The 20,307-nt window shown below is 40.7% G+C and overlaps 1 protein-coding gene across 1 annotated transcript in view; it reads right to left on the reverse strand.

Annotated features, from left to right (window-relative positions):
* Positions 1-20,307, reverse strand: part of LOC120528712 (transmembrane channel-like protein 2-A) — a 114,109-nt gene that overhangs the window by 30,227 nt on the left and 63,575 nt on the right. The window contains exons 13-16 of the mRNA XM_039752868.1: positions 7,971-8,150; positions 4,913-5,065; positions 959-1,087; positions 218-285 (exon numbers count right to left, since the gene is read on the reverse strand). Of these exons, the coding sequence (XP_039608802.1) occupies positions 218-285; positions 959-1,087; positions 4,913-5,065; positions 7,971-8,150 (530 nt within the window). The remainder of the gene's footprint in view (positions 1-217; positions 286-958; positions 1,088-4,912; positions 5,066-7,970; positions 8,151-20,307) is intronic.

Genomic DNA, 20,307 nt, shown 5'->3' on the forward strand with positions numbered 1-20,307 from the left:
TAATTATTGTTAATCATTATTAGTAATAGCAATTATATCAATGATAATAATAATAATATCAGAAATAACAATTATGCTATTTTATTAAGTTTGTATTATGTTTTTCTTTATAAAACACAGTATACTGGTTTCCACTGCCATACCTCTCAAACAATAGCCACAACTTGGATACACTGAATTAAAACACTACTCAAGCAGATTGCTTTAGAAATATTACCATATCATTCCTTGGTTGAAGATGAGTCCCAGTACATTTCCACTAATGTCAAATTCACCATATGATGGCTTGGAGATAGGAAACAAAAAGCAGAAACATAAATTATTTAAGAATATTGAAATAATACACCTGTCATCACCATAGCAAATTAACATGTTTTTTGTTTTATTTTTGGTACAACCAAAGAATTATTATAAATATCCAGGATTGCTTATGCTGATCCTAACGTAGTAAATAAAATAAAAATCTAAGTCTTTCAGTGAACTGCTATCCAGTACGTTTACTATCATTTGTATGCCTTAGAGCAACAGTGTAGGAGAGTAGTGATTACTGAAATTTAAATTTACTGGCACATCAGTAAAGATAGTTATAGTATGGTACAGTGGTCCCAAAGAAAAAGCAAAAAATGACAGGAGCAAGAACCAGCCTTGGATGAGATGCCAGTCCATCTCACAGCACACTCACACACACACACATCTACATTTTCCTACAGCAGGCCAGTTTTGAGTCAACAATTAAACTTGTCAAACACAGCTTAAGGATCATGAAGAAAACTGAAGTACATGGAGAAAAACAAACTGACAGAACTTTAGTCAAAAATTACCACACCAGGAATAAATCCTAGGTCTGCAGAGCAGTGAGAAGGCAGGATGCACTGCTGTGCTACCAGTGATTATTTGTCACATAAATTGAAGTGAAATTATCAGGATGGTTACTGTTAAAATATTAAAGTGATCTTACAAATCCAGCTTCCAGGTCCCAACACCAGCAGTAGTTAAGGAATCTTACAATTACAGCCCGTAAAAAATCTCCAACAAGAATTGTAATATATGTCACTTGAATATCAGAAACGGTAAGCTTAACAAACTCCTGAAAAAAATAGAAAACAATAAAAATTTTACAAAGTTACTTTTTACCATATGTGTGCATCAATTTGAAATCTTAAGACATCTAATCAATGTTAGGATTTACAGAGGCAAAATGGCACATTTCAGTGGAGCTTTAAGTCAAATTTAGATTAATGTGAGAGAGAGTGATGTACAACTGGTCAGGTAGGTTTATATTTTTTAATATTCTATTTCGATTGTGTTCTACTGTCTATAATTTGCTCAAAATATAATTCTGTGCAAACAAAATTAAATGGGGCTGTATTTTATATCTTTCTTAATTGATGCTATTACCACCTCACTTAAACCTGTGACAGCGGGGTAAAACGACATAAATACATACAGAATGAGACTTTCAATTTTGTATCACAATTGTATCAGGAGACATATGGCACTTGCACTGTAAGAATATATCAAAAACGTAATCTGTAAAATAACAACCTGGATTGAAGTAACACAAATAAAACAGCTGAAAAGGACAGCATATAATTTCAATGTTTTTCAGCAATGGATTGCTGGTGGCAATGGCCAAGGTGGCAAGTTACCAACAGGCTAAAAACAAAAATACCCTAATTCAGAGTGGTATACTGATACCAGGCATTTCTCTGTGTTTTCTAAGATAAAGCACTGTTATTTTTTGAGTAAGTGTTATCTGCCTCAGGCCTAGGGGAACCTGGGTCAGGTACAAGGCACTTGTAGCCACAGCAATATGGTGCAATGAATAAAAGAAACAGGCAGCAGTCCCGAGTCTCAGACCATACTTCTCTGTTCTCTGGTATTCTGTTGCTAGATCTTCTTGACCATTTGTCGGTTCCACTGCTTCATCAATATTCTCCATTTGGGGTTCAGCAACACTGGTCTCCATTTCCAGTCCTTGTTCTTATGATGTTCCTTGCGAAGGATTTCTGTCAGGTTGCCGTGGTTCTCGTGGTTCAGGGTAGAACTCTCAGGCCTTGGCTCTGAGCCTGGAGCATGACTCATATTCTATGACCTCATATCTGACATGTGCAGGAAAGCATGGCAAGCGACAGGGGCCATATGAGGTTTCTGCTTCCTCATCATAGTTATCAGACACTGAGTCTGGTGTCTCACTATTTGTTCTTGTTGGTCTTTGCATTTTCCTTTTCACTGTGTTCGATTTAGTGTCTCTTTCAATAGGTAAGTCATTGACAGTCCATAGACAGGTGTGTTGCATTGTGGGATCCTCAGTCTGAGAGGATTACTCCTGTTTCCCGATCCCTGCCTCTTGGTACAGCCAACTGCTCTGTTTCTCATCTGACCACAGTGGAAACAGTGGGGGCAAAATTCTTTTCCCTGCTGGACACATCCTCTGCATTTTTGTTTGGGACTACCCCTTGACAACTGAGAGTCCAGTTGTGGAACTGCACAAACATCTCTCCAACTATTGGTATCAGTATATTTCACAATATTTTAAAAATGTTCTGCTAGTTCTGACACTCAAGCTATTAATTGCTTCACAAACCTTTCAAAATTTCTTTCTAGCACAGATACTTGAGCTGTTAGCTGCTCAGTAGTTGTACTTTGAGCTTGAGGTGCACGGATAGCTGTCAGATTATCATTATCGTAGTTTCACAATCGTTTCAAATTTCTTTGCTAGTTCAGACACTTGAGCTGTTAACTATTTAACAGCTGCACTGTCCACTTGCATCCTATCATTTGCCTGACTCAGTTTAGTCTGATCAGCCTGTGTATCGTCTTTTGCCTCCCCTGAATTTACAGTGACTGACCTATGTTTACTCAGTGGGTTGAATCGCTTTATTCTCTCTGCTTCTTCCCTGGTCGATCTAGTTATCTGCTCTAGTATTACAAAATCAGTCACCTTCGGGTCAGTGAGAAATGGTTTTAGGTCTTGTCTGATGTTGTTATTTTTCTCATTCAACCCTTGATAAAGGGTATGAAGAAATATGCCCTGCACTAATCTTCTGTCATAGCTGAATTCAGCTCCATGCTGCTCTGATGCGAGCAGCACATGCTGTCGAAGATCCATTATTCTATATACAAATTCTTCAGGTGCTTCCTTATCTTGTTGCTTCGTATTGCTTAGTTCCTGAAACAGTTCTGTGCTGCTTTTTTCCCTAATGTGTAGCCTAAGAAATCATTTGAGTTCTTCTAATGTGAGATCATCTCTACTCATGAGAAACTTTTTGAAGATACCTGGTTTAACTACTTTTAGTACAGATTTAACAACTTCAAACTCAATAATATCTTATGTAGTCCTACATCTATTTGTTTGCAAAGGTTAATGTACAAAATTTCAGAACCCCCATCATAGATTTGGCCACCATGGACTTTGAACTCCCCGCGAGGCAGAAAAGCAGCAACATCAGTGAGTCTTACCACTTGATCTGAAGTGATATAAGGGAGGCATCCCTTCCCCAAGTCCCCAGAGTTCCTCCTATTTTCAAAGTTTGTGCCAAGATGTTTAGCTAGGCTGTAATGAGTATCTTGATCCAGTCCTGTGGTGATGACACCTGTACAATCCTTACTCCTAGCAGGGGTGAAATCCTTTCCGGTTAGGAGTTGTTAAATTATACCCTGGAGGTGAAGTAGGTGTAACATGCCTTCGTCCTCCAAATTTCTCAGCTTATCACCCTTAACATAATCAAAAAGGAAATAATAAAGTTCTTGTTCATCTAGTTGAGAGAGTTCTACAGTTGCATCCCCTTCTTCATCTTCTATAATTGCAGCCAGAAGGCTGAGTTGATTGTAATCCAGTAATATTAATTTCCTGTGGATATCCCAGATCAGCATCTTGCGTGGTCTGGATGTTGCCATCTCCCTTCTGTACATGAAGCTGGGCTCTCTGGATGACACAATTACAGGAATCTTCCCTGAAGCTTCACAGCAGGAATTCCCAGGCATAGTGATGACTGTCTCCACGACAGGGTGCTGATCCTGGACGACTCCCCAATTGTTACCGGCCTCAGGCCTAGGGGAACCTGGGCCAGGCACAAGCCACAGATGCTACAGGGTGTGGCCACAGCGATATGGTGAAAAGCATTTTCTTCTTACCTCATACTACCTATTGATCCTTACCAAGCATTGGAACTGCTTGAATAAAAGCCATTCAGCTTCACTACAGTAATCAGCTTTCCAATGCTAATACAGAAAGAGAAGACCTTGAATATATTGGATTTTCCTGCTTTAGTAAAACATGTTTTTGGGTTCACAAAAGCTGCTGTCTTGCCATCAGAGCTGCTGTCAGACACATCAGATGTTTTGTTTGGCAGTACTTCACAGATTTGTGAGATCTGTCATTTCATTTGGAACATTGTAAATGAAACACTGCTCAAAATGGTGGTTAACTTTCTTTTGTGATTATATCAATCCAACAGCCATATCTAAATGAAGTATCTATTTATGTTTACTGTCTTTACACAATATACACTAGGTTCTGTTAAAAAGCAATTATTTACAGGCAACCCTTTGACTATAAAATTGTAATCAAGTCCTTTGATCTACAGGTTTTATCAGATCATCAGCTGCTTTATTGCTCAGTATTTGTATTCTACAAAAATGTAAGCTGCTTTTGTTTGACATTTTTATCTATGCTGCCCAATAATTAAAGAGTAAGTCCAAACATTGGACGGTTTAATTATTATATCAAGGGGTAGGAAGACAACCCACAACATAATGACTTGCCACATACTGCCACTTGACAATTTCAGACAGCAAAAATAATCCAAAAACAAAATTTAATACATTTTGGTCTTCTACCTTTGCCACTTTATAAAGTTAAAATAAAATCTTTCTACTACATCATGTCAATGGTTGAAAATGATCTTACAATTCCCACAGTTGTTTCCCAGCATGGTCCTCTGATCACATCTGCAGGGTCAATTGGTGGAGGAGTAGCCTCTGTTCCATTCAGTGTTACATTGGCATAATACAAATTTAAAGCAATTGCTGTCATGTTCTTTATATTTTCTTCCTCTTCTAGCTGAAAAAAATAATAAAAACATATATGTATACTTATACGTGTAATGACACAGAAATAGTTCAACTTGAAAATGAAACTAATTAAATAAATACATATGCACACTAAACTTTAAAAAAATATTTCAGTGCATTTATATACAAGAACTATCACCAATGAAGACCATTAGGTTAAAGTGTTAATTTTTTGCTTAGCATTTTCCTTTGTTACTATATACTAATCTTTCATAACTGAGTCCATCCACCATAATAAAAGATTAAGTGTCTATGTATCTGTCTGTGTGTCCGTCCAGTCACATCACAAATGTTAACACCACTTTTATGAATCCCATACCAAATGGCCTATAACAGATGCATTGCATTTGTCATTTCAGCAGATGGCATATCACAAACATTTGTGGCAATTCATTTTATTGCTGAAAATATTTGTGATGTACCATCTGTTGGAATGACAAATGCGATGCATTTTATTATAACATGCATTACAAAATACATTCCAATAGTTGGTGTACTGCAAATATGAACACTAGCGGAAAGCACAGATAGTTCCAAAATAATTTCATGAACAATTACTTAGTTGCACTTTTTTAACATTTCAGCAGCAATGGCTTTTCTGCATATTCCATCTGATTTAAACTAACTATATTTGCAACGAACATGTAGAAGGTGAACAAGACTGGATAACTGTTGTGTCTGCTTCTAAGAAGCATGTAAAGCTGTCATGTCAATGGACGTTTTTCATAAATACTTTCTGCATACAGTATATACATAAAAAGTCTTTTTAGGGGAGACCCTGGTGGTGCAGTGATAGTTCTGATGATTTGCGATAAGAACACCAGGGTTTACGCTCCAGGTACTTCCTGTGTTGAGTTAGCAAGTTCTCCCTGTGTCTGTATGGGTCTCCTTCCTACTAAAAAGATATAACTTAGTGAATTGGTGTCTCTAAAATTGGTTATGTGTGTTTTCACCCTGCCCTATGCCTGACGATTGAGGTGAATGGGCTTCACTTCTCCTAGATAAGTGGCTTTAGAACATGAGTGGATGTCTTTTTACTCAAAGTTCTGCAATCATGTGATGCAGGTTGTCTAAGAGATGGGTTTCAATTCAATAGATGTTTAAGTCTCAATTTTAATATATTTCAAAATCACAGCTGAGGGAAATACAAATTTATAAGACAAGCCATGTTAATCAAAAGAGGTTGTTCACAGTAAAACATTTTATTGTGCTCTTAACGTCATCTTATGAGAGGTTGTAGAAAATAATAGAGAAATGGGATAAACATGGAATAGATTGAAAGAAGGATGGGGCAAAAAATGAGTGCTATTTCTTACGTTTTTGACAAAAGATGCCAAGATAAAATTTAGGTGAGAAGAGTAATGTTAAGAAAGCAAACTATAACATACAACATTTTTCTTCCATTGCTTTTGTCCACATTATGGCAGTAAAATGTGATAGGGTGGCAAATAATATTGGCACATCTGCATGTATTGGCTAAATGGCAGGAATGTCACTTAGACTATACATGCTAGTAATCTGGTTAATGAGATGGTACTTTGGTTACATAGTACCTAATATTTAATAACTGGTCAGGTTAATTTACTTATTAAAGTAAAACACCTTGATGTAAACATTGCAATCAGTAATGAGTAGCCAGGTTATGGACAATCAAAATTGAATATTAATTAAAATGAAAACAGCATTTTCATCCATCCATCCATTCTTTATCAGGCTTAATTAATCCAGATCTGAGTCACAGGGGCTGAAGCCTAACCTGAGAACATTGGAACACAGCAGTAACCAGTTCTGGGGAATCTACTAGCCCATTACAGAACATACTGCGTTCATACCCACACTTAGCTCTTCTGGTAATATTGATCATAGTACAACAACGTTGGTCTTTTTGAGACTTTATACCAGTTCAAACTAAATTAAATAGATGTATATTTCTTTAATTATTTTGGCTTTGATGTGCATGATCACAAAAGTGTTAATAAAAATGAAATTTGCTATTCAACCCATTTGCTAAATATTCCATTAGAAGTTTACAGAGTCTATATTAACATCATTGGGCACAAGACAGGAAATCAGAAATCATCCCTGAGATTGTGTTAGTCAATCTGTGACAAACTTGCACAAGGCATGGTATTATTTTTCACTTTCAAGTGTGTGCCACTGTTTCTCAGGGTACTAATTATGCCATAGCATTTGTAGAAGCTCAAAACCAGTTCTCCTATATCATATCTACTCATGTTTGACATGTTCTTGCTACTCCAACCTTTGAAATAAAAAAAAAAATCAATAACCCTGCCATTTATTTCACTCTTACACTACTATGATTCTAATATGAAAGGTGTATCAACTGAGGCATTCACATATGAATTTCAACATTTAAAAATGAAAGACACAGACAAGAGAATTACACTGGTAAGTTAAACATAACACATGCATTGGGCTGGTAAAAGAACTGGTGAGTTGGCCAATAAAGTCAAGCTGATTTGGGACATCTACAAGAGCAGAAACACCAGTGGGAAACAGAATCTTCAACAACAGAAAACAATGACAGCTTAAAGGCTTCATTGTGACAAAAATTAGAGCTATATTCCAGACATTGGGAAATTATAGTACTAGATGACGACCATCATGCGCTCAACATCACTCCACGGCCCTACCTTGAACACGATAAAGTCAGCAAAAGTGTTGATTTGAGTAGATGAGGGAAAAAAGGCATGACTTCTGGTTTTTTCATCCTTTCCACATTCAGATTTCTCTTATCAAAATAGCATGAAATTGACAATACTTTGCAATATATCTGAGAATGCCCAGAATGTGTTTTTTAGCCATTTTTAGCAGCTTATTGTAAAGTATACATAAATGCATTGTATTTTAGTGATCTGATAAATTAGACATACCTTCTGATTAACTTCATCTATAAGGGCAAAAAGAAATGTATATAAATTTCCAAGAAACAGAGCAAAGATTCGTCCAAGCTGCCACTTCAGTGCAATACGTGGGTGATAATCCTCCAGTTCAGCAATGCTCTCAAACAGTGGAGGGCAAACCAGTCCAAGCAAGGACATAACTATCTCAACCTACAGAAAAAAAAAATCAAGGCAGCGTCATGTCACAAGATATGCCACAAAACTATAAAATATAACCACATACAGTACGTTGCTTTATGTTTCTTTATGAATGGTCTAATAACGATTACTCTAGCTGATCATCTTACTTTATTTACCTTTTTAAATAGCTGATTTTGAAGACAAGCAAAATGCAAAATTGTCAGAACATGAAATGCAACATTTTGGTAGATCTTTTCCCACTATTACTAGCTTAATGAATAAAACAGAGGACTTAATGAAACACAAGAATTTTTAGTTGTAAAATGAAGTTCTATATGTGACTTGAAGAGAGGTAATCTTAATAAGTAAATAATAATAAATACATGTACTGGACTGGTTTAGGGAAGAATATTATAACAAAATGTGATAATATCTTAATAGAAGGAACATATGTAAACATGACACTGGAAGTAGGAAGAAGGTAACAGTATAATAATAAATATAAAAACATGATTTAGTAGAGTGGGAAAATGTATGTGTGCTATCAGTCTGGTCCCTGAGTCTTATGGCTTGACGGAAGAAACTGTTGCACATTGTAGTAGTAAAGGCCCGAATGCTTCTGTACCTTTCTCAAGTAAGAAAGCAAGAATAGTTTATGTGAGGGGTGTGTGGGGTCCTCTACAGTGCTGATGGCTTTGCGGGTGCAGAGTGTGGTGTCCATGTCTGTGATAGGGGGAAGAGAGATTCCAATGATCTTCCCAGCTGTCCTTATATCTGCTGCATGGTCTTGTGATCTATGACAGTGCAATTCCTGGATCAGACCGTGATGCAGCTGCTCAGGGTGCTCTCAATAGTTCCTCTGTAGAAGGTGGAGAGCATGGTTGCTGGGAGATGGGCTTTCCTTAGCCTTTGCAGGAAGCAAAGAGGCTGCTCAGTTTTCATGGATACAGAGCTGGTGTTAAGGGTCAGGGGCCTCATGTATAAACGGTGCATATGCACAAAAATGTTGCATACACCCGATTCCATGCACACTTTGAGATGTATAAAAACTAAACTTGGCATAAAGCCACACACATTTTCATGGCAGCCTCACACCATGTGTACACAAGTTTCTGCTCGGTTTTGCAACTGGCCGGCACCCAGTGTCAAAGCAGTGATATTTCTTTGTGGTTTCCCTTTCTGTTTCATATTCGCATCCATGATCAAATACACCAAAATTAATTGAACATCACTTACAAATTTAATTCACTTTATTGTAATCATTCTGTAACAATATAATGGCGTACAAAATGGCCAAACTACCATAGCTGTTTTAGTGTTGTTAGAAGAATCAGAAGAGAGTGCATATTTATAGGTGATAATGACTGGCTCCTAAGTCGATTTTGATTTCCAAGAGCTATCCACTTGGAGTTTTGTGCTGAACATTAAAAATGCAGACATTGAGGAATTCTGCTGTACCTGCTTCTTTACAAGTTCTATTCACTTTCTGGTTTTAGCCACAAGAGCTTTTCATGTGAACTTACTGACCAATCGGGTATTTCATAATCATCACTGAGTCATGCCATGCCAGCTGTATGGGATGGTATAATTTGCTTGCCATCCAGATATATAAGATTTTCTTACACTGTGGGTGAACTGTCAAATGTGAAAGTGGAAGTTGCAGCAATATCCATCCATCCACCCATCCATTTTCTAACCCGCTGAATCCGAACAGGGTCACGGGGGTCTGCTGGAGCCAATCCCAGCCAACACAGGGCACAAGGCAGGAACCAATCCTGGGCAGGGTGCCAACCCACCGCAGGACACACACAAACACACCCACACACCAAGCACACACTAGGGCCAATTTAGAATCGCCAATCCACCTAACCTGCATGTCTTTGGATTGTGGGAGGAAACCGGAGCGCCCGGAGGAAACCCACACAGACACGGGAGAACATGCAAACCCACGCAGGGAGGACACGGGAAGCGAACCCGGGTCTCCTAACTGCGAGGCAGCAGCGCTACCACTGCGCCACCGTGCCGCCGCAGCAATATCCCGTTTTCCAAATGTAATTGGAGCGGTCAACTGCATGCACATTGCTAATGCAACGATGCTGGACAAATGACATTAGCCAAGGCTGAATCATCAAAAGAATGAGCTGTATTTACATCATCTCTTATGACATGTGTTTTTTCCAGCTAGTGCAGTAAAAGGCAAGCAGTCCTTTTAAGGTTTGTGAGTCACTGCAAAGAGTCACGTAAAAAGCAGAGAATCTATCCGTTGTGACACACAGCTCCAATGCTACACTGTAAAGAGGCCTTCAGAGAATAAATTTGCTTATGTAAACAGAAGGCATTTCCACTCTATTAATTTGCTGCTCTACAGTCTACAGAAAATGCGTTGCATTGTGCAAGCATGTAGTGAGCTTCATAATGTGGCACACAATCGTGGCTTGCCTGTACCTGAAGAGATATGGTATGATATACATAACTGATGCACCAAATGATCAGCCAAATCAGACAGCATTACAAGTTCATTTGAATGTAATTAGCAGAATGTAAAAACAGGTAATCAGATACAGCATTTATTTTTTTGCCACTTCATTTAATTAGTGTTTAATATCATATAGAACAGCCCTTATATTCCTTAGTTCTTTGGCCACATCTCTTACAGCATCCCCTATTGCATTTTGTGACTCCAGAACATCATTCATCAGCACACAGCCAGATGGTCACCCAACAGTTTCAAAGGCAGAAATGTTTGCGCAGGCAGTGCCTGAAGATTTGCTGGGCACAGCAGCACCATCACTGCCTGTAATATTGTCTGACACAGAATAAACATACGGTTTATAACTATGGTTTATAAGGCTGTGACTCGCCTTTTCATGGCGACTTTGATATCTGACCACTTCTTTTTTATTAAGGTCGCTGTGTGATTTCCTGAAGTTGAATTTTCGTGTGTCTCCATCATTCTGAATCACTTAATCAGTTTCCTTCTGTTGCTTATACCACTGCTTAAGCCAACAAATAGCATGTTTTTCCTTGCCTCCACTTTACTGAAATTCTTCTTTATTCTATGTGCTTTTGCCAATGCCTTTTAGCAAAACACTAAACAGAAGGGGTATTAATATTGATTTGCATACTCAAACATGCTAAATTCTGGGAGGAGTTAGGGTAGGGCTGTAGGCACACTCACGTTTGTTAAATTTCATGTTTATTGCAATTAATAAAGGGGAAGTGCGTAGAACTTGGAGTATGCACAGTTTTATGCATCTGGAATTTTTTTGCGTGTGCACATTTCCACGTTGGTCTGTACGCCTTGTTTTAGAGAGAATTCCTTGCATGTTGTTATACATGAGGCTGCAGGTGAGGATCTCCACCCAGTGAACAATATTCAACTCTTTAAAAATCGAGGCATTTGATGATGAAAGTCCCTCTAAAACGAGAAGTTTTGGGTAGACATTACTGTCTTCGATGAAAATGAAAATCCCACAGTGATTAATCAAAGTGAGTATCTGATATACATTTGGGAAAATTGTCCTGTGTCCACTTCTATTAGTCAGGTTTCTGCTACAGATCCAGAGTATGGAAACAATGGAGTTGCCTTTTATTGGATTAAAAGAAGGCAAAGTGATCCAGATGAGCTTTTTTGAATGGACAACAGATCTGGCCTCTTTAGTCTTACTCTGGACTCATTACTACAAATATCTGGACTATGAGACTCAGTCATACCATGATCTGATAGTTCAATCAATGGATGATGATGCTCCAACAGAGTTTTGCAGTACATTTGTCCTCATCAAAGTGTTAAATGTCATTGACAATGCATCTTCCTCATTGAACTCATGTTTCTAACTGAGTCGGGTGACAGTGAGGTCTCTGAAGGGGCTGTATCAGGGGAATAAGTTGCCAGGATATCAATGTTCAATCCAGATCTTGGTGAACACCAGAAATTTCAGGTGTCATTGGACGGTTGAGTCAGTCAATTTATTTTGAAAACAACACTGGGTTCAATCTACAGTACTATCCATCCATCCATTTTCTAACCCGCTGAATCCAAATACAGGGTCACGGGGGTCTGCTGGAGCCAATCCCAGCCAACACAGGGCACAAGGCAGGAACCAATCCAGGGCAGGGTGCCAACCCACCGCAGATCTACAGTACTATCAATGTATTAATAGAAATTTAGAGAAAGAAACAGCAAGCTTCTGAATATGGGTCCCCAATTCATTGGGAAGAAGAGATATTTCTACTTAAGGTCACTGATGTCAATGATAATCTTCCAGTGTTTGACCACGAAGAGCTTACAGTAAATATATCTGAAGACCCAGGGAACTACATTTCTCCAAGACCATACTAAAAATTCAGATAAAGCAATCAACTCTATTGTTCACTATGCAATTCTGAAGCTTGTTTACATTTTTGTTTTAATGTTAACTCCAAGTCTGGCATGATAACCACAGCCTCTCACTTAGATCATGAGGAAGAATCCATCATTCATTTTGTGGTGGTGGCTACTGATTCTGGACATCCAACCTTGTCATCAACAGCCACCGTTACAGTCGTGGTTGAACACATCAATGACAATGAACCAGTCTTTGAGAGACAAGTTTATAAAGCCTTTGTTAAGGAGCACTCACCAATTGCTGAGTGTTTTATTCAGATTATAGCTTCTGATATGGATATGAATAGTGGTAAGTTTGAAAAACTCACATTCTTTTTGTATGATGGGTTCACTAAGTATGAAAAATTCTCAATGTTTAGAATTGAGCCAGACAATAGAAAAGTCTGTATAGTGCAGAATATTGATAGAGAAAATGGATTATCAAGTTTCAATTCAATTGTCAGTGAAGGTGGATTGAATAGCCAAGCATTTCCTCACATAAACATGAATGATATCAATGACCGTAGACCAGAGTTCAACCCATTAATGTATGGTACAAGTGTAAGCAGCCATACACAGCCTGGAACTGAAATTATCTGTTATCGTTTCTGACAAAGATTCTTGGAATTATAGACAAGAACTTTACAAACTTGTTCCTTGAGATGGGTCATCACTTTTCACAATTGACTCAGAAACAGGTGTCATGTATTTGAAATTTAAACCACCTTGGAAAAACTGTTTTGAAAGTATCTGTGATGGCACAGGATGGAGGTGGTTTCAATGCTTTGCTCAATACCATTATCACAATAAACATCTTGTAAAGTTCTGTTGCTTCTGCAGTATTTGAGAGAAAAAAGTATTTATTTGCTGTTCCTGAAAATGCCAGAATTGGAACACCAGTGGCAAAAGTTCAAGCAAATAACCATTAATATACACCAAGGACCAGGTAGACATTACCTAATCTGTGTGATTGCTCTGTTGGTCCTGATTCATGTCATTGTCTTTTTCATAAAGAGGAACCATGGATGCAAGTATCCAGTAAGAGAAAAGTAGGATCTTCTCTTGTATGCCATAGACCAAAAGGATCAGGATGGATCTTTCAATTACCCTGATGAGGATAACAAGCCTCTGCAGGGCAGCCAGACATCTCTGAATGGAACCATTAAGCAGCCAGACACTGAGGACAGTCTGGTGGACTATGGAGATAGAGGAGACGGACAGTTCAAGGAAAATGGTTCTTTCATTGGCCAGTACGTTGTCAAGAAAGACAAGGAGGAGACGGAAAGCTATGAAAACTCAAAGGTAGCCTCTCCTGTCAATGTCATTAATTCATTAACATAGACTTGCTGTGACATACAGGCAGGTGGAAGGAGGAGAGATGTTTTACATTTTCCCACAGACACCTGAACCAATGTTAAGATGGCAAACAAAACTGAAAACAGAAGGCTATAGTTTAGTTATTACACAGAGTAGAATTCATCTTCAAAGCAGACAGCATCACTAAATTGATAGCTGAAAAATATCATTGTTCTTTTGTAATGATGGGAAACATCCTAATTTTTGCATCTTTTAACAGCTTAATTCTAATATAGGGAGTGATTCCTAAAGTACTAAAAGTAGATTAAGTAGAAGAGAGGCCTTGTTCATGCATGTATGGTTGGTTTTGTAAGTTTGATTTTACTCCTTCTGTTAGAGTACCATGCAAGGTGGGCAGTAAAAGAATTAGCAAAACAGACAACTATATTCACCACTTTTGCACATTTGTACACATTTTGGTGTGTATGACTCCAATCTTTGCACATTGATTATAAATAATTTTTGGTAATTACTTCTGCCAGGTTCAATTTATAGCAAAACGCTTGTGTACCACCATTTCATAATTTAAGCGCAGATTCTCATTGAACTGAGACCAGTGGGTCTCTCATGAGCATTTACCATTTTTAGGTGCTTTCACACATAACGTGCAAAGAACTTATTATTATAGCCATGTGTATCACTCTGTTTTTGTGTGAGTCCACTTGAAATATTGCAAAACATCATAGACTGATTTTGTTTAAATGTGGCAAATTTATTCTTCACGAAAATTTGTAGAATAAATTTGCCACATTTAAACAAAATCAGTCCATGATGTTATTCTTCATGAAAATTTGTCCCCTCCTTGAACTGTCACCTTATCGTGGTGGAGGGGTTTGCGTGTCCCAATGATCCTAGGAACTCTGCTGTCTGGGGCTTTATGCCCCTGGTAAGGCCACCCAAGGCAAACTGGTCCTAAGTGAGGGATGAAACAAAGAGCGGTTCAACAAACCTCCAATGATGAATCGAAACTTTGGACGACGTTTTCCCTTGCCTGGATGCGGGTCACCAGAGCCCCCCTCTGGAGCCAGGCCTGGAGGTAGGCTCGATGGCGAGCGCCTGGTGGCCAGGCCTGCACCCATGGGGCTCGGCCGGGCACAGCCCGAAGAGGTAACGTGGGTCCCCCTTCCCATGGGCTCACCATCTATGGGAGGGGCCAAGGAGGTCGGGTGCAGTGTGAGTTAGGTGGTGGCCGAAGGCGGGGACCTTGGCGGTCTGATCCTTGGCTTCATAAACTGGCTCTTGGGACGTGGAATGTCACCTCTGTGAAGGGGAAGGAGCCCGAGCTAGTGAGTGAGGTCGAGGGGTTCCAGCTAGATATAGTCGGACTCACCTCGACACAAAGCTTGGACTCTGCAACCAATCTCCTTGAGAGGGGCTGGACTCTCTACCACTCTGGAGTTGCCCCCGGTGAGAGGCGTCGAGTGGGTGTGGGCATACTTATTCCCCCCCGACTCGGAGCCTGTTCATTGGGGTTTACCCCAGTGGATGAGAGGGTAGTCTCCCTCCACCTTCGGGTGGGGGGATGGGTCCCAATTGTTGTTTGTGCGTATGCGCCAAACAACAGTTTGGAGTATCCACCCTTTTTGGAGTCCCTGGAGAGGGTGCTAGAGGGCATACCTTCTAGGGACTCCCTCGTTCTGCTGGGAGACTTCAATGCTCACGTGAGTAATGACAGTGAGACCTGGAAGGGCATGATTGGGAGGAATGCCCCCCCCGATCTGAACCCAAGTGGTGTTTTGTTATTGGACTTCTGTGCTCATCACGGATTGCCCATAACGAACACCATATTCAAGCACAGGGGTGTTCATATGGGCACTTGGCACCAGGACACCCTAGGCCTCAGTTCGATGATCGACTTTGTGGTCGTGTTGTCGGACCTGCGGCCACATGTCTTGGACACTCAGGTGAAGAGAGGGACGGAGCTGTCAACTGGTGGGGGAGGATGCCGGTCAGGCCTGGTAGGCCCAAACATGTTGTGAGGGTCTGCTGGGAACATCTGGTAGTCCCCTGTCAGAAGTAGCTTCAACTCCCACCCGAGGGAGGTGGGGGACATTGATTCCGAATGGGCCACGCTCCATGCCTCTATTGTTGAGGCGGCTGACCGGAGCTATGGCGGTAAGGTGGTCGGTGCCTGTCGTGGCGGCAATCCCCGAACCCGCTGGTGGACACCGGGTGAGGGATGCCGTCAAGCTGAAGAAGGAGTCCAACAGGACCTTTTTGTCCTGTGGGACTCTGGAGGCAGCTGATAGGTACCGGCAGGCCAAGCGGAATGCAGCTTTGGTGTTTGCTGAGGCAAAAACGCAGGCGTGGGAGGAGTTTGGGGAGGCCATGGAGAACGACTTTCGGACGGCTTCAAGGAGATTCTGGTCCACCATCCGGCGTCTCAGGAGGGGGAAGCAGTGCAGTGTCAACACTGTATAGAGTATGGTGCACTGCTGACCTCGACTCGGGACGTTGTGGGGGGAGTACTTCGAAGACCTCCTCAATCCCACAACATGCCTTCCAATGAGGAAGCAGAGCCTGGGGACTCGGGGGTGGGCCACCCCATCTCTGGGACTGAGGGCACCAAGGTGGTCAAAAAACTCCTTGGTGGCAGGGGCCCGGGGGTGGATGAGATACGCCCACAATTCCTCAAGGCTCTGGATATTGTAGGACTGTCTTGGTTGACACGCCTCTGCAACATTGCATGGACATCAGGGACAGTGCCTCTGGATTGGCAGACTGGGGTGGTGGTCCCCCTCTTTAAGAAAGGGGGCTGGGGGGTGTGTTCCAAATACAGAGGGATCACACTCCTCAGCCTCCCTGGAAAAGTCTGTTCGGGGGTCCTGGAGAGGAGGGTCCATCAGATAGTCGAACCTTGGATTCAGGAGGAACAGTGTGGTTTTCGTCCTGGTCGTGAAACAGTGGACCAGCTCTTCACCCTTAGCAGGGTGCTGGAGGGTACATGGGAGTTTGCCCAACCAGTCTACATGTGTTTTGTGGACTTGGAAAAGGCGTTCGACCGTGTCCCTCGGGAAATCCTGTGGAGGGTACTCTGAGAGTATGGAGTACCGGACCCCCTGGTAAGGGCTGTTTGGTCCCTGTACGATCGGTGTCAGAGCTTGATCCGCATTGCCGGCAGTAAGTCGAACCCATTTCCAGTGAGAGTTGAATTCCGCCAGGGTTGCCCTTTGTCACAGATTCTGTTAATAACTTTTATGGACAGAATTTCTAGGCGCAGCCAGGGCGTTAAGGGGGTCCGGTTTGGTGGACTCAGGATTGGGTCACTGCTTTTTGCGGATGATGTTGTCCTGTTTGCTTCATCACGCCATGATATTCAGCTCTCTCTGGATCGGTTTGCAGCTGAGTGTGAAGTGGCTGGGATTAGAATCAGCATTTCCAAATCCGAGACCAAAAAAGGGTGGAATGCCATGTCAGGGTTGGGAGTAAGATCCTGCCCAAAGTGGAGGGGTTCAAGTATCTCTGGATCTTGTTCACGAGTGAGGGAAGAATGGAGAATGAGATTGACAGGCGGATCGGTGCGGCATCCGCAGTGATGCGGGCTCTGCATTAGTCTGTTGTGGTAAAAAAGGAGCTGAGCTGCAAGGCAAAGCTCTCAATTTACTGGTCGATCTATGTTCCTACCCTCACCTATGGTCATCAGCTATGGGTAGTGACCGAAAAAACGAGATCGCGAATACAAGCAGCTGAAATGGGTTTCAGCTTCCCTGGTAAGGTGTTCCGGGCATGTCTAACCCAGAAGGAGGCCCTGGGGGGAAGACCCAGGACATGCTGGAGGGACTATGTCTCTCGGCTGGCCTGGGAACGCCTTGGGATTCTCCCGGAAGAGCTAGAAGAAGTGGCCGGGGAGAGGGAAGTCTGGGCATCTCTGCTCAAGCTGCTGCCCCTGCGACCCGATCTCGGATAAGCGGAAGAGGATGGATGGATGGATGGACGAAAATTTGTGGAGACGGTACAAATTTCCCTGGTATATATTGAACAGATTGCACTGTATACAGTTTTATAATTTCAGAATCTCCCATTGAAGAGTATTGAAGAATTTGTGAAGTCTATGCAACTCCATATACAAATCAGTTCACTGTTTCAATTTTACTTTGATGGCTGTTAGACCAACTGGTATATTTTGTATACTTTTCTGTTTTTCTTCTCCGACAGCTGCTAATGTTGGTAAACAGATCCCCAGTACAAGTTAATGAAGAACCAGCAGTCTGCATGCGCAGGCAGCAATTCACCATCACTGGCTGAGCACATGATCCACATGCTGCACACCAATCCTCTATTAGCAAATCGAGCAAGATGTGCACAGAAACCTACGCATCACCACATTTTTGCTGCCTAACACTAGAATCCCTGAAAGCCTACAAAAAACTCATAATACTGGGCCACCTTAAATTCCTTCACACCTCTCCATTAGCGTCTTTTGTCAATCAGTACAAGCAGCAAGCAGCCTACTATCCCATCTCCCCACTGCGGCAGCTCAACTTAGGGAAAAAGTTCTCCTAGCTGAAGTCTTATCTGGGTGTGAGGTGCCTGGAGTTTTACAGGGTAAATAAGATATCGTTATTTGGAACACATGCATTTCATGTGTGTTCCATGTCTATAAAGATCTACGTAAAAGTAGGATGACAGGAAATGTGAGAGATGCAAGAAATGTTAAACACATACCTAAAACAGAAACTTTTTTCATGTTATAGATAGTTATAGTGCTAATGAGAAAATTTTCACATGAAGTGTATAATTTGTGAAGACTGAAGTCCAAATATCAAATAAACACTTTCACAAAAGGTACATATAAATAAAACAAGTACACTTTTATTCAAGAATATAACCGAAAAAAAGAAAGGTACAAAAAGATTAGGGTACAACACTGACATGGCCATTTGGGTGGTGTAGCGGTAAGAACTGCTGACTCATATTCAAGAGGTACTGGGTTAAATTCTGGGTACTTCCCAAAATTACCATTTTGAGTAGTGAGCTGCTCTTATTGTTACTATTGTACAATAAAAACATACATTTGATTTATTAAATTTATGGTACTTATAAAGGTTAGAATTTTTTTTTATTCGGTTTTATTCTCTCAGTCACATTCACGCTTCCCCCATCTGACACTGCAGTTTTCAAATAAGGACGCGGTATAACAGATGTGAACCCAGATGAGGATGAGGGTTCTACATCGGAGAAAGCAAACAGAAGTCCTCCCTGCAAGAATAGTCCACTCACATATAAGAACAATGCAGCCGCACCAGGCGTAAAGGCGAAATATGCCATCATTTGGATACAGCAAGAGGTCAGGTGTCATCATGCCGGTCAGTCTGCCCCACACATGGCATTCAACAAAACAGCAGGGTTTACAGAGCTCTCCAAGGTATTGTACAAAGTTCTGTTTGTGATTATGTTTTGTGATGGTCTTTATATGAAAAATATGTATATGTTACTTCTATAAAAGCCATATCGAATGTTATTTACCTTTATTTATTTACTTATCTTCCTACAACCCTACAAGCCTAACCCTAACCCTACAGCATAAACTCACAAGTAGACTGCAGAGCTTCCTGTGTTTGAGCATCTTACACCTCCTGATGCTTTAATTCAACAAATAAAAATATTTTTTTAACAGTAAAAGTATATAATATAAGCAATGGTTATCTAGATATGAATGAAATATCCTGTGGCATGTAAGGTGTTTTGTGCAGACCAAATACCATCTACTTAGTATTTACTTTACACTAAACCCACCTTACTCACTCTATTATCTACAGATTATAAAGATTCACTATTTCACAGTCATTATAATTTACAATGGTGAACAGACATCCTGGTGATAAAAAACAGTCCCGATTTCAGGGTGTCATACTGTGGTTAAAATTTGTGTTACTGCATCTATTGTCTAATTTTATGCCATTTATTTGTAATGATATCTCTTTCATTTATTATGCGCATTTTTTGTTGTCTGTGGTGGGCTGGCGCCCTGCCCAGGGGTTGTGTCCTGCCTTGTGCCCTGTGTTGGCCCTGTAGTTAGGATATACCGGGTTGGATAATGGATGGATTTTTTGTTGTGTTTATTTGTAAATGAAAAAGACCTAGGTTATGTCCATTGTGCATTGTGGGTTGTTACTCAAAGGGTGAAACCACCTGTCAATCACCGCCAGTAACAGCGCTCCACCCTATTTATGGAAGAGCCTTCTATTGTCCCTGGGGGTTCATTTTGTGCATGCTAGGGAGCAGATTGTTTCTTGTGATTTTCCGTGTCTTTGCTGTTGCCTTGTGATTTTCTGGTATTTCAAACCTGTGCTCTGTTTTTCAGCTATGCCTTTGGATTTTGTATTGAAACTTTGTTTACAGTGGATTGCCTTGCTCTTAAGAGCTTTGTGAATTGCAGAGCCTCTTGGTAAAATAAACAATTTAATTTATAAAGATGTTTCAAGGCCCTTTTGGTATCTTTATTTCCCTCTCTAGTGGACAATT

This window comes from Polypterus senegalus, chromosome 4 (genome assembly GCF_016835505.1).
Source record: "Polypterus senegalus isolate Bchr_013 chromosome 4, ASM1683550v1, whole genome shotgun sequence".
NCBI classification, from domain to species: Eukaryota; Metazoa; Chordata; class Cladistia; order Polypteriformes; family Polypteridae; genus Polypterus; species Polypterus senegalus.